The sequence below is a fragment of the Heterodontus francisci genome, chromosome 16 (genome assembly GCF_036365525.1).
Source record: "Heterodontus francisci isolate sHetFra1 chromosome 16, sHetFra1.hap1, whole genome shotgun sequence".
In the NCBI taxonomy this organism is placed as follows: Eukaryota; Metazoa; Chordata; class Chondrichthyes; order Heterodontiformes; family Heterodontidae; genus Heterodontus; species Heterodontus francisci.
In genome coordinates, this window is record NC_090386.1 from 18,008,232 (window position 1) to 18,032,265 (window position 24,034).

The 24,034-nt window shown below is 46.5% G+C and overlaps 1 protein-coding gene across 5 annotated transcripts in view; it reads right to left on the reverse strand.

Moving 5' to 3' along the window:
- The window catches only part of ttll9 (tubulin tyrosine ligase-like family, member 9), a 104,488-nt gene extending 99,841 nt beyond the window's left edge, over positions 1–4,647 (reverse strand). For 3 of the 5 annotated variants that reach the window (XM_068048024.1, XM_068048021.1, XM_068048022.1), the window contains exon 1: positions 4,551–4,600. Coding sequence is in view for 1 of the 5 variants with exons in the window: in XM_068048025.1 (XP_067904126.1) it covers positions 4,551–4,565 (15 nt within the window). In the remaining 4 variants the exon portion in view is untranslated. Of the gene's footprint in view, positions 1–4,550 lie in introns of all 5 variants that reach the window. The other 2 variants (XM_068048025.1, XM_068048023.1) reach the window with 2 other exon arrangements.
- Positions 4,648–24,034: the final 19,387 nt, after the last annotated feature.

A 24,034-nucleotide genomic window follows, 5' to 3' on the forward strand; every position in this document is an offset into this window, starting at 1 on the left:
GGGTGCCAATCAAACAGACTGCTTTGTTCTGGATGGTGTTGAGCTTCTCGAGTGTTGTTGGAGCTGCACCCATCCAGGCAAGTGGAGAGTATTCCATCACACTCCTGACTTGTGCCTTGTAGATGGTGGACAGGCTTTGGGGAGTCAGGAGGTGAGTTACTCGCCTCAGGATTCCTAGCCTCTGACCTGCTCTTGTAGCCACGGTATTTATATGACTACTCCAGTTCAGTTTCTGGTCAATGGGAGCCCCTAGGATGTTGATAGTGGGGGATTCAGCAATGGTAATGCCGTTGAATGTCAAGGGGAGATAATTAGATTCTCTCTTGTTGGAGATGGTCATTGCCTGGCACCTGTGTGGCACGAATGGTACTTGCCACTTATCAGCCCAAGCCTGGATATTGTCCAGGTCTTGCTGCATTTCTACACGGACTGCTTCAGAATCTGAGGAGTCACGAATGGTGAACATTGTGCAATCATCAGCGAACATCCCCACTTCTGACCTTATGATTGAAGGAAGGTCATTGATGAAGCAGCTGAAGATGGTTGGGCCTAGGACACTACCCTGAGGAACTCCTGTAGTGATGTCCTGGAGATCAGATGATTGACCTCCAACAACCACAACCATTTTCCTTTGTGCTAGGTATGACTCCAGCCAGTGGAGGGTTTTCCCCCTGATTCCCATTGACCTCAGTTTTGCTAGGGCTCCTTGATGCGATACTCAGTCAAATGCTGCCTTGATGTCAAGGGCAGTCACTCTCACCTCACCTCTTTTGTCCATGTTTGAACCAAGGCTGTAATGAGGTCAGGAGCTGAGTGGACCTGGCGGAACCTAAACTGAGCGTCACTGAGCAGGTTATTGCTAAGCAAGTGCCGCTTGATGGCACTGTTGATGACACCTTCCATCACTTTACTGATGATTGAGTGTACACTGATGGTGTGGTAATTGGCCGGGTTGGACTTGTCCTGCTATTTGTGTACAGGACATACTTGGGCAATTTTCCACATTGCAGGGTAGATGCCAGTGTTGTAGCTGTACTGGAACAGCTTGGCTAGGGGCGCGGCAAGTTCTGGAGCACAGGTATTCAGTAGTATTGCCGGAATATTGTCAGGGCCCATAGCCTTTGCAGTATCCAGTGCCTTCAGTCGTTTCTTGATATCACGCGGAGTGAATCGAATTGGCTGAAGTCTGGCATCTGTGATGCTGGGGACTTCAGGAAGAGGCCGAGATGGATCATCAACCTGGTACTTCTGGCTGAAGATTGTTGCAAATGCTTCAGCCTTATCTTTCGCACTGAGGGGCTGGGCACCCCCATCATTGAGGATGGGGATATTTGTGGAGCCACCTCCTCCAGTTAGTTGTTTAATTGTCCACCACCATTCATGGCTGGATGTGGCAGGACTGTGCAGCTTAGATCTGATCCATTGGCTATGGGATCGCTTAGCTCTGTCTATCGCATGCTGCTTACGCAGTTTGGCACGTAGATAGGTGAAGATAGTAACAGACTCCTAGACACCTTTCTCATCTGGTCGTAACACTGTTCTGCTTTTTAAAAGTTATTTGTAATGTCCAGTAAAATAGTCTCAAGCAGAGTTCCATACGACAAAATTAATATTTTCCATTTGCATGTGGGGTTTCCAATACACACAGCAATGTGGTTAATTCTTAAAATGCCCTCTGAAATGGCCTAGCAAGCCATTCAGTTGTATCAAACTGCTATAAAGTCTAAGAGAAGGAATCAAACCAGTCGGACCATGCGGCATGGATCCAAGCACTGGAAAACGACAACAGCAAACCCAGCCCTGTCGACCGTGCAAAGTCCTCCTGAATAACATCTGGGGCTTGTACCAAAAATGGGAGAGCTGTTCCATAGGCTAGTTCAGCAACAGCCTGACATTGTCATACTCACAGAATCATACCTTGCAAACAATATCCCAGACGCTGACATCACCATCCCTGGGTATGTCCGGTCCCACCGGCAGGACAAACCCACCAGAGGTGGCGGTACAGTGGTATACTGTCAGGAGGGAGTTGTCCTCAACATTGACTCCAGACCCTATGAAGTCTCATGGCATCAGGTCAAACATGGGCAAGGAAACCCCCCGATGATTACCACCTACCACTGCCCCATCACCCCCCCCCCACCCCTGCCTTGGCTGATGAATCAGTGCTTCTCCATGTTGAAAACCAATTGGAAGAAGCACTGAGGGTGGCGAGGGCACAAAGTGTACTCTGGGTGGGGGATTTCAATGTCCATCACCAAGAGTGGCTCGGTAGCACCATTACTGACCGAGTTCTAAGGGACATCACTGCTAGACTGGGTCTGCGGCAGGTGGTTAGGGTACAAACAAGAGGGAAAAACCTACTTGACCTCGTCCTCACCAAACTATCTGTTGCAGATGCATCAGTGCATGACAATATTGATAGGAGTGACCACCGCACAGCCCTTGCGGAGACAAGGTCCCGTCTTCACACTGACTGTGTTGTGTGTGCTAAATGGGATAGATTTCGAACAGATCTAGCAACTCAAAACTGGGCAGCCATGAGGGCTGTGAGACATCAGCAGCAGAATTGTATTCAACCACAATCTATAACCTCATGGCCCGGCATATCCCCCACTCGACCATTACCATCAAGCTGGGGATCACCCTGGTTCAATGTAGATTGCAGGAGGCCATGCTAGGAGCAGCACCTGACAGGAGGAGGAGGCTCCACAAATATCCCCATCCTCTATTATGGGGGAGTCCAGCACATCAGTGCAAAAGACAAGGCTGAAGCATATGCATTCAGCTTCTGCCAAATGTTCCGAGTGGATTATTCATCTCGGCCTCCTTCTGAGGTCCCCAGCATCACAGATGCCAGTCTTCAGCCAATCCGATTCATTCCACGTGATATCAAGAAATGGCTGAAGACGCTGGATACTGCGAAGGCTATGGGCCCTGACAACATTCTGGCAATAGTACTGAAGACTTGTGCTCTAGAACTAGCCACGCCCCTACCAAGCTGTTCCAGTACAGCTACAACACTGGCATCTACCCGGCAAAGTGGAAAATTGCCCAGGCATATCAGTGTACTTGCAATCATCAGTAAAGTGACGGAAAGGACCAGAGACAGTGCTATCAAGTGGCATTTGCTCAGCAATAACCTGTTCACTGAGCTCAGTTTGGGTTCTGCCAGGGCCACTCAGCTCCTGATTTTATTACAGCCTTGGTCAAAACATGGACAAAAGAGCTAAATACAAGTGGTGAGGTGAGAGTGACTGCCCTTGACATCAAGGCAGCATTTGACAGCATCAAGGAGCTCTAGCAAAACTGGAGTCAATGGGAATCAAGGGGAAAACTCTCCATTGGTTGGAGTCATACCGAGCACAAAGGAAGATGGTTGTGGTTGTTGGAGGTCAATCATCTCAGTGTCAGGACATCACTGCAGGAGTTCCTCAGGGTAGTGTCCTCGGCCCAAACATCTTCAGCTGCTTATCATAAGGTCAGAAGTGGGAATGTTTGTTGATGATTGCACAATGTTCAGCACCATTTGCGACTCCTCAGATACTGAAGCAGCCCATGTCCAGATGCAGCAAGACCTGAACAACATCCAGCCTTTGCTGATAAGTGGCAAGTAACATTCATGCCACACATCTCCCCTTGGGCCGAAGGGCCTGTTTCAGTGCCGTATCTCTCTATGATGTTAAATGGCATTACCAGTACTGAATCCCCCAGTATCAACATCCTGGGGTCACCATTGACCAGAACCTGAACTGAACCAGCCACATAAATGCTGTGGCTACAAGAGCAGGTCAGAGGCTGGGAATTCTCCAGCGAGTAACTCACCTCCTGTCTCCCCAAAGCCTGTCCACCATCTACAAGGCACAAGTCAGGAGTGTGATGGAATACTCTCCACTTGCCTGGATGAGTGCAGCTCCAACACTCAAGTAGCTCGACACCATCCAGGTCAGAGCAGCCCGCTTTATTGCACCTCATCCACCACCTTCAACATTCGCTTCCTCAGTGGCTGGGGTATCTACCATCTACAAGATGCACTGCAGCAATGCACCAAGGCTCCTTAGACAGCACCTTCCAAACCCACGACCTCTACCAACTAGAAGGACAAGGGCAGCAAATACATGGGAACACCACCACCTGCAAGTTCACCTCCAAGTCACACACCAACCTGACTTGGAACTATATCACCGTTCCTTCACTGTCACTGGGTCAAAATCCTGGAACTCCCTTCCTAACAGCACAGTGGGTGTACCTACCTCACATGGACTGCAATAGTTCAAGAAGGCAGCTCACCACTACCTTCTCAAGGGCAATTAGTGATGGGCAATAAATGCTGGCCTGGCCAGTGACGCCCACATCCCCCAAACAAATTTCAAAAAAAGAAAGAAAGGAGACCATGGGCCTATCATGTCTACTACACCAGACAAGTCTAATCACTTTCCAACTGCTGTTCCCTAGCTTTGTAGGTTGCAGCATTTCAAGTGCATATCCAAGTACTTTTTAAATGTGATCAGGATTTCTGCCTCACCCCTCCCACCTTTCCCTCCGCAAACCTTGCTCCGGTTCATGCCGTCTCCTCTGCCACTGGGCCCTGATCCCGACCCCGCCGGCTGCAGTCACCATAGTAACAACACTCAAACATCACTTCCACATGCGTCCTGCTCAGCGCAGATGTAAGCTGCCGGGCCCGGGAACAAAGCCTGCGCAGTGCAGATGTAGTTTGCCGGGCCCGGGAACAGAGCATGCGTAGTGCAGATATAGACTGCCGGGCCCGGAAAAAGACCTGCGCAGTGCAGATGTAGTTTGCCGGGCCCGGGAATAGAGCCTGCGCAGTGCAGATATAGACTGCCAGGGCCGGAAAAAGACCTGCGCAGTGCGGGTGTGGGCGGTCCTGGTCTTTAAAAACAAAAAGTGCTGGAAATACTCAGCAGGTCTGGCAGCTTCTTTGGAGAGAGAAGCAGAGTTAACATTTCAAGTCATTGACCTTTCATCAGAACTCTGAAAGGTCATTGACCTGAAACATTTGATTGATGTTCTGGGGAAGGCTGCATCCAGTGTCAGCCTGGGAATTGCTCTCAGTCCCACTGGAACCCCAGGCTGCAAATCCCCAATATCAACAGAGAAATAGTCTGCATTTCAGCACCATGTTAGAAAGGCAGGTGTAACAGGTTTTCAACACGGTACTAGGGCAGGGAGAAGGAGAGCAACAAAAAGGAAGGTCTGCCATAGGGTGAGAGACAGGAGAGGTTAAATGACAAAAGGGATGCTAGCACTCGACAAAAGGAGATGGTAATGGGTCTAGTGTAGGTATAAATGTGTTTACTAAGGAAATGGAGGCTGACAAACTATCAGTAGAAGCAGAGACGATAGAGGCAACAGATAGGATAAAAATGGAGAGGGGGAGGTAGTAAAAAGGTTGGTTATGCTTAGGGTTGTGAGTCACTTGGCCTTACATCCTGTCTTACTGTCTTACATCCCAGGTGAAAGTGGGGATGGAGATAGTGGAAGGGCTTATCATAATCTTCCAATCTTCTCTGGATACAGGACAGTGGCAAATGTGACACTCTTATTCAAGAAAGGGTGTAAGGACAGTCCTAGCAACTACAGGCCAGTTCGTTTAACATCAGTGGTGGGTAAGGTTTTAGAAACAATCATGGAAAATATCAATGGACACTTAGAGAGATTTGAGTTAATTAAAGATAGCCAGCATGGATTTGTAAAAGGCAGATAATGCTTGACTAATCAAATTGATTTTTTTAATGAAGTTGATGAAGGGAACGTGGTGGATGTTGTTTAAGGATTTTCAGAAAGCTTATGATATGATACCACATAAAAAGCAGGTTAACAAAATTTAGGCTAATGGAATAGAAGGGTCAGTGTCCAATTGGTTAGAAAATTGGCTTAAGGACAGAAAACAGCGAGTCGTAGTAAATGGTTGCTTTTCAGACTGGAGGATGGTAGACAGTGGTGTTCCCCAAGGGTCAGTGCTGGGACCAATGGTTTTTTGCTATAGAAATGACTTGGATCTTGGAATACAGAGTAGAATCTCAAAGTTTGCTGATGATACCAGACATGGAGGTGGGGCAAACAGCGAGGATGATAGGAACTGCCTGCAACAGGACATAGGCTAGCAGAGAGGTGGCAGATGGAATTTAATACAGACAAGTATGAATGAGGTGGAGTATTCTGTCAGAAGGAATAGGGAGTGGCAAAGTATACTTAATGGCACAATTCTAAAGAGTGTGCAGGAACAGAGGGACCTGGGGGAGCATGTGCATAGATCTTTGAAGGTGGCAGGACATATTGACAGAGTGGTTAGTAAAACACATGGGATCTTGGGCTTCAAAAATAAGAGGCATTAAGTACAAAAGCAGGGAAGTTATGCTGAATCTTTACAAATCTCTGCATCTTGTTTCCGGAATGGCGGGACTGTCTGATGAAGAGAGATTGGGGAAACTGGGCCTGTATTCTCTAGAGTTTTGAAGAATGAGAGGTGATCTGATTGAAACCCACAAAATACTTAAAGGGACAGACAGGGTAGATGCAGCTAAGATGTTTCCTCTGGTTGGGGAGTCCAGAACCAGGGGACACAATTTCAAAATAAGGGGGATGCCACTTAGGACAGAGATGAGGAGAAATTTCTTTACTTGCAGGGTTGTGAGTTGTTGGAATTCTCTACCCCAGCGGGCTGTGGAAGCTCAGTCATTGAGTATGTTGAAAGCCGAGATTGACAGATTTCTAAATACCAATGGTATAAAAGGATAAAGGGATAGTGTGGGAAAAAGGCATTGAAATGGATGATCAGCCACGATCATATTGAATAGCAGAGCAGGGTCGATGGGCTGAATGGCTTAGTCCTGCTCCTATGTTCCCATCATCTAGTTTATTACACTGTATCCTACATTGCAAAGGACTGTGAGGAGGGAGATGAAATGTCTGCCAATATCCCAGGACGTTTCAGGCAACTGTTTGTTCTCTTTCTTTTAGCAAGAAGACGAAATACTGCTAACTGCTATGTTTTTTTTAATTAATTAATTTATTTATTTAGAGATACAGCACTGAAACAGGCCCTTCGGCCCACCGAGTCTGTGCCAACCATCAACCACCCATTTATACTAATCCTACACTAATTCCATATTCCTACCACATCCCCACCTGTCCCTATATTTCCCTACCACCTACCTATACTAGGGGCAATTTATAATGGCCAATTTACCTATCAACCTGAAAGTCTTTGGCATGTGGGAGGAAACCGGAGCACCCGGAGGAAACCCACGCAGACACAGGGAGAACTTACAAACTTTTGAATCACTGAGCAACTGTCATTTGACAAGACCCTCTCATCTGTAGTTTTCAGCTGGTGTTTTCTCTGCAGCAGAGGAGAAGCAACTGGACTCTGACATGAACAAATTCTAAGTGGGGCTCTCTCTCTCTCTCTCTCTCTCTCTCTTCATTCTAGCTTGAAAGCTTTCAAATCCTGCCTGTTGACTGACCACCCTTGCACACTCCGGCTACAATCAGAAACCCCATTGGAGGAAATCATCTGCATCGCTATCTCCAAGAGACCCACCAAACCAGTCATCTACCTTTTCAAACTAAAAGCCTCAGGACTGCTGAATTCTGCAAGAAGCTAGCCGAAACACCAATTTCCACAGACACTATACCTTTTTTTATGGACTCTAACTCAACCAATCTAACTTTCCCCACTCTGTAATCTATTTGTGTGTCTGTAAACCTCTAGTGTGTGTGTGTGAGTGAAAGTTGGTGTGTTATTATTTTATTAGTTCAGTTTAGATACAATAAAGTTCACTCTTTCTTTGTGAACGCAAGAAAACCTCTCCGATTACTTACTTGCTATGATCATAATAAGAACCAATCAAACACCTACTGAATTGGCCAGTACATCCACTTTAAGAAAGAATTAAACCTGCTGTGGTTAAACAGGGCAAGGGAAAAGAGGGAAGCCCTTCAAACCCTCCTCACTTGACCGTAACATAAAGTGTATAGCCAATCCATTCGCAACTCCTCAGATACTGAAGCCATCTGTGTAGAGATGCAGCAAGACCTGGACAATATGCAGGCTTGGGCTGATAAATGGCAAGTAACATTCATGCCACACAAGTTCCAGGCAATGACCAACTCCAACAAGAGAGAATCTAACCATCTACCCATGACATTCAATGGCATTACCATCGCTGAATCCCCCACTATCTACATCCTGGGGATTACCATTGACCAGAAACTGAACTGGAGTAGCCATATAAATACTGTGGCTACAAGAACAGGTCAGAGGCTAGGAATCCTGCAGTGAATAACTCCTGACTCCCCAAAGCCTGTCCACCAATCTACAAGGCACAAGTCAGAAGTGTAATGGAATACTCTCCACTTGTCTGGATGGGTGCAGCTCCAACAACACTCGAGAAGCTCAATACCATCCAGGACAAAGCAACCTGCTTGATTGGCACCTCATCCACAAACATTCACTTCCTCCACTACCGACGCACAGTGGCAGCAGTGTGTACCATCTACAAGATGCACTGCAGCAATGCACCAAGACTCCTTAGACAGCATCTTCCAAACCCTCGACCTCTACCACCTAGAACGACAAGGGGAGCAGTTACACAGGAAAACCACCACTTGCAAGTTCCCCTCCAAGCCACACACCATCCTGACCATCCCTCATTGTCACTGGGTCAAAATCCTGGAACTCTCTTCCAAACAGCACTGTGGGTGTACCTACGTGAAAGTCGGTGGCGAACCCGCTTCCACCCGGCTTGGGGATCTGACCCGCATTTTACGGTCTTCAACTGTTCTGAGGTGAGACTTCCACCTGCTTGAGGGAGGAAGTTCCACGTCATTGAGCTGCTGGCTAATTATCAAGCTGGCAGCTCTTAGTTCCAGCAGTGCCACTGGGAGCGGTGGCCACTGCTGGGACTGCAGCCCAGCAGAGAACATGGAGCCAGGACTACAGGTAAGTTTGGTTTGCCTTGCTGGTGTGATTGGTCACATCCTGGCAAGGTCAGGGTGGTCATGTGGGGGGAAGTGGGGGCGTCTTGGGCCCTGGGGGTGGTTGGGGAAGTGGGGACGACCCTCAATTCGGCACCCTGTGCCCGTTTGTCTAGGCCACCCCCCCCCCCCCCCCCACCACAGTGCGCTGAGAGGCAGCCAGGTCTTGCTGGGTGGCCTTTCACGTCTCCCGGACGCCCGCTTGCCATGGGTAAAATCCCCATGGAGGCGGGCAAAGGCCCTTAGGTGGCCCATTTCCCCCCCGGTCCATGTAAAGTGGGGAGGAAGTGGGAGCAGGTCGGAAAGGCCTGCTGGAGCCTTCCGCTCAATTTTACGCCATTCGGCTTGCTGAGGTGGGGTAAAATTCCAGCCAGCGTCTGAAGGGATGGCGGGTGGGTGTGGAAGCGGTGAATGGCCAGTGATCAGGATGGGGGGAAGCGGGGAGTGAATGGCTGGAGAGCAGGATGGTGGGAAAGCGGGGAATGAACGGCTGGAGAGCAGGATGGTGGGAAAGCGGGGAATGAGTGGCTGGAGAGCAGGATGGTGGGAAAGCGGGGAATGAGTGGCTGGAGAGCAGGATGGTGGGAAAGCGGGGAGTGAACGGCTGGAGAGCAGGATGGGGGGGAAGTGGGGAGTGAGCGACTGGAGAGCAGGATGGGGGGAAAGTGGGGAGTGAGCGGCTGGAGAGCGGGATGGCACTGAAACCTCACTGAATTACAGAGGGTGTGCAGCACTGTCAGAGGTCCTGTCCTTCTGATGAGACTTTAAACAGCGCAATGTTCTCTGTGTTTCAAACATTTCCATTGTGTGCTGCCATGGGTAGAAGTTGTTTTTCTGTGATAAATTGAGCAGCGCCATCTTTAATCCTGGCAGCTGCCTGAACGTCACAGACAGTGATGTTTCAGTGGAACAGGCTGCATTTGCGCATGTGCTAGTACAGCACCACCTAGTAACTGCATTGTTAGCAAATGCAGCCTTTTTTTTTACTTGCACAAGTAGTCAATGTCTGCCTTCACACTTGTAGCAATGCAGAGTATTTGGGCTAGATGTCCATCTGTCAAGAGTGATCGTGATTGCTCTCTCTCCCTCCTCTCTCTCTCTCTGTCTGTCTCTATCCCCCTCATTCTCTGTTGGCTGCTCCCTCTCTGTTGACCCCCCTCTCTGTTGACCCCCCTCTGTTGATTACCCCCGTCGTCCCCCTCTGTCTCCCCACCCTCTGTCATCCCCCCTCTCTGTTGTCCCCTCCGCTCTGTTGTCCCCCCCGCTCTGTTTGCCCTCTCTCGGTCCCCCATTGTCACCCCTGTTGTCCCCCCTGTTGTCCTCCCCTCTGTTGTCCCTCCCCGTCTGTTGTCGTTTGCCCGTTATGTTGTCCACCCCCCTCTGTCGTTCCCCCCCGTCGTTTCCCCACATGTCGTTTTACCCCCTACCCCCCCGCCCACCGACCCCGCACTCCCCATCACCTCGTTCCACCATCCCCCGCTCTCTCTACCCCACTTTCTCCCGTCCCCCCTCTCTGCTCCCCCTCTCTCCCCCATCCCCCCATCTGTCCCCCCGTCTCCCACTCTCTGTCCCTCCCACCCCCTAACCCCACCCCACCCGGTCAACCCCCTCAGTCCCACCCGTCTCTAACCCCTCTGCCCCCCACCACCCCTGCCCCTCTCTCTGCCCTCCTCTGCCCCACCCACTGTCCCCCCTCCCTGTCCCCTCTCTCTGTCCCCCTCTCTGCTCCCCCCACTCTGTCCCCCCCGTTCCCCCTTTCCCCCCCCCCCCACCTGTCGGCCCCTCCACCCCAAACTTTGCTGTGAGGGGGAACAGCAGTTTCCGGACTTCGGACAGATTCCGGGTTTTCTGGCGGGTTCTGATTTTTTTTTCAAGCCCGCCAGAAAACCCCAATGCTGTCCAACGTTCAGAAACCGCTGTTCCTTCTCTCAGCACCTTTCAGCTGTGAATATGGAAAGGCATATTAATGAACATTTGATAAAGATCTGAACTTAGAAATTACAATTCAGCTGTGAAACTGACAGTGCAAGTTTTTATTTAAATCGGACTGGTCAGAAAGAAGACGACAATACAAAATTTCTCATCTCTGAAATTAACAGTCACAGATCTCAAATTTCTTTTACCATGGACTCTGGTGTCTGTGTACGGACATGTCGCCAACCCCTGCATGGACTCGATGGGCTGAATGGCTGGTTCCTGTGCCATAAATGACTCTATGACTCAAAATGGGAAAAGCTGATTCACTACTGGCTGCTGCTGTCTGAATAAATGAAGGCAGGGATTACAGTCTGACAATGTTGAACTCAATGTGTGGTGTCCAGAAGGTTGTAAAGTGTCTAATCAAAAGATGAGGTTCTGCTCATTGAGTTTATGTTGAGCTACATAGGAAAGGTATAGCAGGCCGAGGACAGAGAAATCAGGGTGGGAGTGGGACAGAGGATTAAAAAGACAGGCAACTAGAAACTCAGGGTCAGTCTAGAATGGGATCACACTGTATAATGGAAAAGTACAGAATGGGATCACACTGTTTCACGAGATGGTACAGAATGGAAGCGCACTGTGTAATGGGATGGTATAGAATGGGATTGCCGTGTGCAACAGGGCAGTACAAAATGGCATTACACTGTGTAATGGGACAGTACAGAAAGGGATCACACTGTGTAATGGGACAGTACTGAATTGGATCATACTGAGTTCGTGGACGGTGCACAATGGAATCATACTGTGTAAAGGGACATTACCGAATGGGATCATACTGTGTAATAGGGCACTAGATAATGAAATCACACTGTGTAGCAGGAAAGTACAGAATAACATCACACTGTATAATGGGACAGTACAGAATGGGATCATACTGTGTAATGGGACAGTACAGAAAGGGATCACACAGTATAATGGGACAGTACAGAATGGGATCATACTGTGCAACAGGGCGCTAGAGAATGAGCTCAAACAGTGTAGCGGGAAAGTACAGATTAGCATCACACTGTATAATGGGACAGAACAGAAAGGGATCACATTGTGTAATGAGACAGTACATAATGGGATCACTCTGTGTAATGGGACAGTGCAGAATGGCATCACACTCTGTAATGGGACAGTACAGAATGGGATCACTGTGTAATTGGATCGTAGAGAAAGGACACTATAGAATGGGATTGCACTATGTAAAGCAACAAGACAAAATGGTATCACAATGTGTAATGGGACAGTATAGAATGGGATCACACTGTGTAATGGGGCAGTACAGAATTTGATTACAGTGCGTAATGGGAAAGTACAGGATCGGATCACAATGTGTAATGGGGCATTACAGAATGTGATTGCACTGCGTAATGGGACTGCACAGAAGGGTTCACACTATGTAATGGGACAGTACCGAATGGGATCATACTGTGGAAAAGGACACAACAGAATGTGATCACACTGTCTAATGGGGCAGTACAGAATGGGATCACACTGTGTAATGGGAGTCTACAGAGTGGGATCACACTGTGTAATTGGACAGTACAGAATGGTATCACACTGTGTAATAGCACAGTACAGAATTTGATTACACTGTATAATGGGACATTAAAGAATGGTTTCACACTGTGTCATGGGACAGTACCAAATTGGATCATACTGTGTAAAGAGACAGTACAGAATGGAATCACACTGTGCAATTGGACAGGTATAGAATGGTATCACACTGTGTAATGGGACAGTACAGAATGGGATCACACTGTGTAATGGGCCGGTACTGAATGGGATCACACTGTGTAATGGGCCGGTACTGAATGGGATCACACTGTGTAATGGGACAGTAGAGAATGTAATCACTCTGTGTAATGGAGCAGTCCAGAATGGGATCACTCTGTATAATGGGACAGTCCAGAATGGGATCACACTGTGTAATGGGACAGTAGAGAATGTAATCACTCTGTGTAATGGAGCAGTCCAGAATGGGATCACACTGTATAATGGGACAGTAGAGAATGGGATCACACTGTGTAATGGGACAGTAGAGAATGTAATCACTCTGTATAATGGAGCAGTCCAGAATGGGATCACTCTGTATAATGGGACAGTAGAGAATGTAATCACTCTGTATAATGGAGCAGTCCAGAATGGGATCACTCTGTATAATGGGACAGTAGAGAATGTAATCACTCTGTATAATGGAGCAGTCCAGAATGGGATCACACTGTGTAATGGGCCGGTACTGAATGGGATCATTCTGTATAATGGGACAGTAGAGAATGTAATCACTCTGTATAATGGAGCAGTCCAGAATGGGATCACTCTGTATAATGGGACAGTAGAGAATGTAATCACTCTGTATAATGGAGCAGTCCAGAATGGGATCACTCTGTATAATGGGACAGTAGAGAATGTAATCACTCTGTATAATGGAGCAGTCCAGAATGGGATCACACTGTGTAATGGGACAGTCCAGAATGGGATCACACTGTGTAATGGGCCGGTACTGAATGGGATCATTCTGTATAATGGGACAGTAGAGAATGTAATCACTCTGTATAATGGAGCAGTCCAGAATGGGATCACTCTGTATAATGGGACAGTCCAGAATGGGATCACTCTGTATAATGGGACAGTCCAGAATGGGATCACTCTGTATAATGGGGCAGTCCAGAATGGGATCACTCTGTATAATGGAGCAGTCCAGAATGGGATCACTCTGTATAATGGGACAGTAGAGAATGTAATCACTCTGTATAATGGAGCAGTCCAGAATGGGATCACTCTGTATAATGGGACAGTAGAGAATGTAATCACTCTGTATAATGGAGCAGTCCAGAATGGGATCACACTGTGTAATGGGACAGTCCAGAATGGGATCACACTGTGTAATGGGACAGTCCAGAATGGGATCACACAGATTCACGAAATGGTACAGAATGGGATCGCATTGTGTAACAGAGCAGTAAATTTTGGGATTGCACTGTTTAACAGGGCAGTACAGATTGGGATCATAATGTGTCATGGGACATTACTGAATGGATTCATACTGTGTTAGTGCACAATGCACAATGGAATCATGATGTGTAATGGGACACAACAGAATGGTATCACACTGTGTAATGGGACACTATAGAACGTGATCATACTGTGCAACTGGACACTATAGGATGGGATTGCACTATGTAAAGCAAGAACGAAGAACAAAGAACAGTACAGCACAGGAATAGGCCATTCGGCCCTTCAAGCCTGCGCCGATCTTGATGCCTGTCTAAACTAAAACCTTCTGCACTTCCGGGGCCCATATCCCTCTATTCCCATTTATTCATGTATTTGTCAAGATGTCTCTTAAACGTCGCTATCGTACCTGCTTCCACCACCTCCCCCGGCAGCAAGTTCCAGGCACTCACCACCCTCTGTGTAAAGAACTTGCCTCGCACATCCCCTCTAAACGTTGCCCCTCGCACCTTAAACCTATGTCCCCTAGTAACTCACTCTTCCACCCTGGGAAAAAGCTTCTGATTATCCACTCTGTCCATACCACTCATAACTTTGTAAACCTCTATCATGTCGCCCCTCCACCTCCGTCATTCCAGTGAAAACAATCCGAGCTTATCCAATCTCTCCTCATAGCTAATGCCCTCCAGACCAGGCAACATCCTGGTAAACCCTCTCCAAAGCCTCCACGTCCTTCTGGTAGTGTGGCAACCAGAATTGCACATAATATTCTAAGTGTGGTCTAACTAAAGTTCTGTACAGCTGCAACATGACTTGCCAATTTTTATACTCTATCCCCCGACCGATGAAGGGAAGCATGCCGTATGCCTTCTTGACTACCTTATCCACCTGCGTTGCCACTTTCAGTGACCTGTGGACCTGTACGCCCAGATCTCTCTGCCTGTCAATACTCCTAAGGGTTCTGCCATTTACTGTATACTTCCCACCTGCATTAGACCTTCCAAAATGCATTACCTCATATTTGTCCGGATTAAACTCCATCTGCCATTTCTCCGCCCAAGTCTCCAACCGATCTATATCCTGCTGTATCCTCTGACAATCCTCATCATTATCCGCAACTCCACCAACCTTTGTGTCGACCGCAAACTTACTAATCAGACCAGCTACATTTTCCTCCAAATCATTTATATATACTACAAACAGCAAAGGTCCCAGCACTGATCCCTGCGGAACACCACTAGTCACAGCCCTCCATTCAGAAAAACACCCTTCCACTGCTACCCTCTGTCTTCAATGACCGAGTGAGTTCTGTATCCATCTTGCCAGCTCACCTCTGATCCCGTGTGACTTCACCTTTTGTACCAGTCTGCCATGCGGGACCAAGAAGACAGAATGGGATCTCATTGTAATGGGACAGTCCAGAATGGGATCACGCTGTATAATGGAAAAGCACAGAATGGGATCACACTGTTTCATGAGATGGTACAGAATGGAAGTGCACTGTGTAATGGGATGGTACAGAATGGGACCACATTGTGTAATGGGACAGTACAGATTGAGATCACACTGTGTTAATGGACAGTAGAGACTAGGATCACTCTGTGCAACAGGACACGATTGAATGGGATCTCATTGTGTAATGGGACAGTCCAGAATGGGATCACCCCGTTTCACAAGATGGTAGAGAATGCAAACGCACTGTATACCGGGATGGTACAGAATGGGACCACATTGTGCAACAGAGCAGCACAGAATGGGATCACACTGTGTCACGGGACACTACAGAATGGGATCATAACGAGCAATGGCACAGTATTGAATTGGTTCTTATTGTGTTAGTGCACAGAGCACAATGGAATCATACTGTGTAATGGGACGCTACAGAATGGGATCACAATGGATATTGGGATACTGCAGAATGGGATCACACTGTGTAACGGGACAGTCCAGAATAGGATCACCCTGTATAATGGGACATTAGAGAATGGTTTCACTCTGTGTAATGGGTCAGTCCAGAATGGATTCACACTGCGTAATGGGACATTCCAGAATGGGATCACACTGTGCAATGGGACCCTATAGAATGTGATCACACTGTGCAACTGCACACTATAGAATGGGATTGCACTGTGTAATAGGGAACTAGAGAATGAGATCACACTGTGTAATAGGACAGTACAGAATGCGATCATACTGTGCAACAGAGCACTGGAGAATGAGATCATACTGTGTAATGGGACAATACAGAATGGGATCACACTGTGTAATGGGACAGGACAGAATGGGATCACACTATGTAATGGGACAGTACAGAATGTCATCACACAGCGTGATGGCACAGTACAGAATGGGATTTTATCATATAATGGGATTCTACAGAATGGTTTCACACTGTGCAATGGGACTCAACAGAATGGGATTGCACTGTTTAACCAGATGGTACATAATGGAAGCCTCGCGTGCAATGGATGCTGCAGAATGGGAAACGACAGAATGGGATCGCACTGTGTAAAGTAACAAGACAAAATGGGAGCAAACTGTTTAGTGGGATAGTACAGAATGGGATCTTACGGTATAATGGTACAGGACAGAATTTGATTACAGTGCGTAATGGGACTGCACAGAATGCGTTCACACTATGTAATGGGACAGTGCCGAATGGGATCATACTGTGTAAAAGGACACAACAGAATGTGATCACACTGTCTAATGGGGCAGTACAGAATGGGATCACACTGTCTAATGGGAGACTACAGAATGGGATCGCACTGTGTAATTGGACAGTACAGAATGGTATCACACTGTGTAATGGCACAGTACAGAATGGGATCACACTGAGTAATGGCACAGGACAAAATGGGATCACACTGTCATGGGACAGTACATATTGAGTTCATACTGTGTAATGGTACAGTACAGAATGGGATCACACTCTTTAATTGGACAGTATGGAATGGTATCACACTGTGTAATGGGACAGTATGGCATGGGATCACACTGTGTAAAGAGAAAGTACTGAATGGGATAACACTGTAATGGGGCAGTACAGAATGGGATCACAATGTGTAATGGGACAGTACAGAATGAGATCAAACTTCGTAATGGGACAGTAGAGAATGGTACCACTCTGTGTAATGGGACAGTACAGAATAAGATCACACAGTGTAATGGGGCAGTACAGAATGAGATCACACTGTGTAATGGCACTGTACAGAATAGGATTGCAATATGTAATGGGATGCTAAAGAATGGGATTGCACTGCCAAGTGAGACAGCAAAGAATGGGATCACACTGTGTAAAGCAACAAGACAGAATCGGGGCACACTGTTTAATGGGTCATTGCAGAATGGGATCTTATGCTATAATGGGACAGTAGAGAATGGGATCACACCGTGAAATGGGGCAGTACAGAAAGTGATTACACTGCGTAATAGGACAGTACAGAATGGGATCATACTGTGTAATGGGAAAGTACAGATTGGGATCACACCGTGAAATGGGTCAATACAGAATGTGATCACACTGTGTAATGGGACGCTATAGAATGGGATCGCACTGTGTAATGAGACAGCACAGAATGGAATCAGACTGTAACAATACAGAATGAGGTCATACTCTGTAATGGGACAATGCAGAATGCTATTACACTGTGTAATAGCACTGTACAGAATGAGATCGCACATTGTAATACGGCAGTACAGAATGGGATCACACTGAGTAATGGGACAGTACAGAATGGGATCAAACTGTGTAACGGACAGCACAGAATGGGATCACACTGAGTAATGGGACAGTACAGAATCGGATCAAACTGTGTAACGGACAGCACAGAATGGGATCACACTGAGTAATGGGACAGTACAGAATCGGATCAAACTGTGTAACGGACAGCACAGAATGGGATCACACTGAGTAATGGGACAGTACAGAATGGGATCAAACTGTGTAACGGACAGCACAGAATGGGATCACACTGAGTAATGGGACAGTACAGAATCGGATCAAACTGCCTAATGAGACAGCACAGAATGAGATCAAACTGTAACAGGACATGACAGATGGGATCACACTATGTAATGGGACAGCACAGAATGGGATCGCACTGTGAAATGGGGCAGTGCGAATGGGATCACACTGTGTAATGGGACGCTCTAGAATGGGATCGCCCTGTGTAAAGTAACAAGACAGAATGGGAGCACACTGTTTAATGGGACAGTACAGATAGGATCTTACGGTATAATGGGACAGTACAGAACTTGATTACAGTGTGCAATGAGACAGTACATTATGGGATCACACTGTGTAATGGGACACTACAGAATGCGATCACACTGTGTAATGGGAGAATATGGCATGGGATCACACTGTGTAATGCGACAGTGCAGAATGGGATCACAGTGTGTACTGGGACAGTACCGAAATTGATTACAGTGTGTCATGGGACACTACAGAATGGGATCACACTGAGTAATGGGACAATACAGAATGGTACCACAATGTGCAATGGGAAAGTACAGGATGGGATCACAATGTGTAGTGGGGCAGTACAGAATGTGATTGCACTATGAAATGGGACAGTAAAGAATGAGTTCACACTGTGTAATTGGAGTCTACAGAATGGGATCACACTGTGTCATGGGACAGTACAGAATGGTATTGCACTGTGTAATGGGACAGTACAGAATGTAATCACTCTGTATAATGGGACATTAAAGAATGAGATGACATTGTGTAATGGGACAGTACCAAATGGGATCATACTGTGTAATGATACATTACAGAATGGGATCACACTGTGTAATTGGATAGTACAGAATGGGATCACACTATATTATATTTATATTTTATATTTAGAGATACAGCACTGAAATAGGCCCTTCGGCCCACCAAATCTACCACCCATTTATACTAGTCCTACATTAATCCCATATTCCTACCACATCCCCACCTTCCCTCAATTCCCCTACCACCTACCTATACTAGGGGCAATTCATAATGGCCAATTTACCTAGCAACCTCCCACTAGGTAATGGGACACTACCGAATGGGATCACACTATGTAATGAGACAGTTCAGAATGGGATCACATTGTGTAATGAGACAGTTCAGAATGGGATCAAATTGTGTAATGGGACTGTACAAAATGAGATCACACAGTGTAATGAGGAAGTACAGAATGGGATCACACTGTGTAATGGGACAGTACAGAATGGGATTACACCTTGAAATGGGGCCGTGCAGAATGGGATTACACTGTGCAATGGGACGCTTTAGAATGGGATTGCACTGTGTAAAGGGACAGTAGAGAATGGGACCACGCTGTGTAATGGGACAGTACAGAATGAGATCACATTGTGTAATGGGATAGTACAGAATGGTATCACATTGTGTAATGAGACAGCACAGAATGGGATCCCACTGTGTAATGGGACGCTGTAGAATGCAATAACACTGTGTAAAGGGACAGTAGAAAATGGGATCATGCTGTGTAATGGGACAGAACAGAATGGGATCACATTGTGTAATGGGATGGTACAGAATGGTATCACACTGTGAAATGGAGCTGCAAAGAATGGGATCACACTGTGTAATGGACAGTACAGAATGAGATTACACCTTGAAATGGGGCCGTGCAGAATGGGATTACACTGTGTAAAGGGACAGTCGAGAATGGGACCACGCTGTGTAATGAGACAGCACAGAATGGGATCCCACTGTGTAATGGGACGCTGTAGAATGGGATCATACTGTGTAATGAGATAGTATAGAATGGGATCAAACTGCCTAATGAGACAGCACAGAATGGAATCACACTGTAACAGGACACGACAGATTGGGATCACACTGTTTAATGGAACAGTGCAGAGTGGGATCTTACGGTGTAATGGGACAGTAGAGAATGGGAGTTTATCGTACAAATGGAAAGTAGAAAATGGGATCACACTGTGTAATAGGACAGTAGAGGATGGGATCACACTGTGTAATGGGGCAGTACATAATGAGATTACACTGCGTAAAGGGACTGTACAGAATGCGATCACACTGTGTAATGGGACAGTACATTTTTGGATTTTATCCTATATTGGGAAAGTGTAGAATGGGATCGCACTGTGTAATGGGACAGTACAGGATGGGATCACATCGTGTAATGAGACAATACAGAATGGTATCACAATGTGTAATGGGACAGTACAGAATGGGATCACACTGTGTAATGGGACAGTATAGAATGGGATCACACTGTGTGATGGGACAGTATAGAATGGGATCACACTGTGTAATGGGACAGTACAGAATGTGGACACACTGCGTAATGGTGCAGTACAGAATGAGATCTCACTGTGGAATGGGACTGCAAAGAATGAGTTCACACTATGTAATGAAACAGTACAGAATCGGATCACACTGTGTAATGGGACAGTACAGAATGGGATTACACCTTGAAATGGGGCATTGCAGAATGGGATCACACTGTGCAATGGGCGCTTTAGAATGGGATCGCACTGTGTAATGTGACAGTACAGACTGGGTTCAAACTGCCTAATGTGACAGCACAAAATGAGATCACGCTGGAACAGGACAGCACAGAATGGGATCACACTGTGTAATGGGACAGCATAGAATAAGATCACACTGTGTGTAATAGGGCAGTGCAGAATTGGATCACACTGTGTAATGGGACAGCAAATAATGGGATCACACCGTGAAATGGGGCAGTTCAGAATGGGATCACACTGTGTAATGGGACGCTGTAGAATGGGATCGCATTGTGTAATGAAACAGTACAAAATGGGATCAAATTGCCTAATGAGACAGCACAGAATGGAATCAAACTGTAACAGGACACGACAGAATGGGATCACACTGTGCAAAGCAAAAAGACAGAATGGAAGCATACTGTTTAATGGGACAGTGCAGAATGGGATCTTACTGTATAATGGGACAGTACAGAATGGGATTTTATCCTATATTGGGAAAGTATAGAATGGGATCACACCGTGTAATGGGACAGTACAGAATTATATTACAGTGCCCAATGGGACAGAACAGGATGGGATCACACTGTGTAATGGGACCACACAGAATGGTATCACACTGTGTAATGGGACAGTACAGACTGGGATTACACTGTGTAAAGGGATGGTAAGGAATTTGTTTACAGTGCGTAATGGGACAGTACAGGATGGGATCACACTGTGTAATGGGACAGTGCAGAATGGGATCACACTGTGTAATGGGACGCTATAGAATGGAATCGCACTGTGTAATGAGACAGTACAGACTGGGATTAAACTGCCTAATGAGACAGCACAGAATGCGATCACACTGTTTAATGGGACAGTACAGAATGGGATCACACTGTTTAATGGGACAGTACAGAATTGGATCACACTGTGTAATGGGACAGTGCAGAATGGGATCACACTGTGCAATGGGACGCTATAGAATGGATTCGCACTGTGTAATGTGACAGTACAGACTGGGATTAAACTGCCTTATGAGACAGCACAGAATGAGATCACACTGGAACAGGACAGCACAGAATGGGATCACACTGTGTAATGGGACGCTATAGAATGGGATCGCAATGTGTAATGAGACAGCACAGAATGAGATCACACTGGAACAGGTAATGACAGAATGGGATCACACTGTGCAATGGGACAGTGCAGAATGGGATCACACTGTGTAATGAAACAGCACAGAAAGGGATCACACAGTAACTGGACATGACAGCATGGGATCACACTGTGTAAAGCAACAAGACAGAATGGGAGCACACTGTTTAATGGGACAGTGCAGAGTGGGATCTTACGGTATAATGGGACAGTACAGAATGGGATTACACCTTGAAATGGGGCATTGCAGAATGGGATTACACTGTGCAATGGGCGCTTTAGAATGGGATCGCACTGTGTAATGTGACAGTACAGACTGGGTTCAAACTGCCTAATGTGACAGCACAAAATGAGATCACGCTGGAACAGGACAGCACAGAATGGGATCACACTGTGTAATGGGACAGCATAGAATAAGATCACACTGTGTGTAATAGGGCAGTGCAGAATTGGATCACACTGTGTAATGGGACAGCAAATAATGGGATCACACCGTGAAGTGGGGCAGTTCAGAATGGGATCACACTGTGTAATGGGACGCTGTAGAATGGGATCGCATTGTGTAATGAAACAGTACAAAATGGGATCAAATTGCCTAATGAGACAGCACAGAATGGAATCAAACTGTAACAGGACACGACAGAATGGGATCACACTGTGCAAAGCAAAAAGACAGAATGGAAGCATACTGTTTAATGGGACAGTGCAGAATGGGATCTTACTGTATAATGGGACAGTACAGAATGGGATTTTATCCTATATTGGGAAAGTATAGAATGGGATCACACCGTGTAATGGGACTGTACAGAATTATATTACAGTGCCCAATGGGACAGAACAGGATGGGATCACACTGTGTAATGGGACCACACAGAATGGTATCACACTGTGTAATGGGACAGTACAGACTGGGATTACACTGTGTAAAGGGACGGTAAGGAATTTGTTTACAGTGCGTAATGGGACAGTACAGGATGGGATCACACTGTGTAATGGGACAGTGCAGAATGGGATCACACTGTGTAATGGGACGCTATAGAATGGAATCGCACTGTGTAATGAGACAGTACAGACTGGGATTAAACTGCCTAATGAGACAGCACAGAATGCGATCACACTGTTTAATGGGACAGTACAGAATGGGATCACACTGTTTAATGGGACAGTACAGAATTGGATCACACTGTGTAATGGGACAGTGCAGAATGGGATCACACTGTGCAATGGGACGCTATAGAATGGATTCGCACTGTGTAATGTGACAGTACAGACTGGGATTAAACTGCCTTATGAGACAGCACAGAATGAGATCACACTGGAACAGGACAGCACAGAATGGGATCACACTGTGTAATGGGACGCTATAGAATGGGATCGCAATGTGTAATGAGACAGCACAGAATGAGATCACACTGGAACAGGTAATGACAGAATGGGATCACACTGTGCAATGGGACAGTGCAGAATGGGATCACACTGTGTAATGAAACAGCACAGAAAGGGATCACACAGTAACTGGACATGACAGCATGGGATCACACTGTGTAAAGCAACAAGACAGAATGGGAGCACACTGTTTAATGGGACAGTGCAGAGTGGGATCTTACGGTATAATGGGACAGTACAGAATGGGATTTTATCGTACAATGGAAAAGTATAGAATGGCATCGCACTGTGTAATGGGTCAGTACAGAATGTGATTCCACTGTGCAATGGGACAATCCAGAATTGTATCACATTGTGTAATGGGACAGTACAGATTGGGATCACACTGTGAAATGGGGCAATGCAGAATGGGATCACACTGTGTAATGGGATGCTATAGAATGGGATCACACTGTGTAATGGGATGCTATACAATGGGATCGCACTGTGTAATGAGACAGTACAGAATGGGATCAAACTTTCTAATGAGACAGCACAGAATGGGATCACACTGTAGCAGGACACGACAGGATGGGATCACACTGTGCAAAGCAAAAAGACAGAACGGAAGCATACTGTTTAATGGGACAGTGCAGACTGGGATCTTACTGTATAATGGGACAGTACAGAGTGGGATTTTATCCTATATTGGGAAAGTATAGAATGGGATCGCACTGTGTAATGGGACAGTACAGAATTTTATTACAGTGCCCAATGGGACAGTACAGGATGGGATCTCACTGTGTAATGGGACAGTACAGAATTTTATTACAGTGCCCAATGGGACAGTACAGGATGGGATCACACTGTGTATTGGGACAATACAGAATGGTATCACACTGTTTAATGGAACAGTGCAGAATGGGATCTTACGCTGTAATGGGACAGTACAGAATGGGATTTTATTGTACAATGGAAAGTATAGAAAGGGATCACACTGTGTAATGGGACAGTGGAGGATGGGATCACACTGTGTAATGGGGCAGGACATAATGAGATTACACTGCATAAAGGGACTGTACAGAATGGGATCACACTGTGTAATGGGACAATACAGATTGGGATC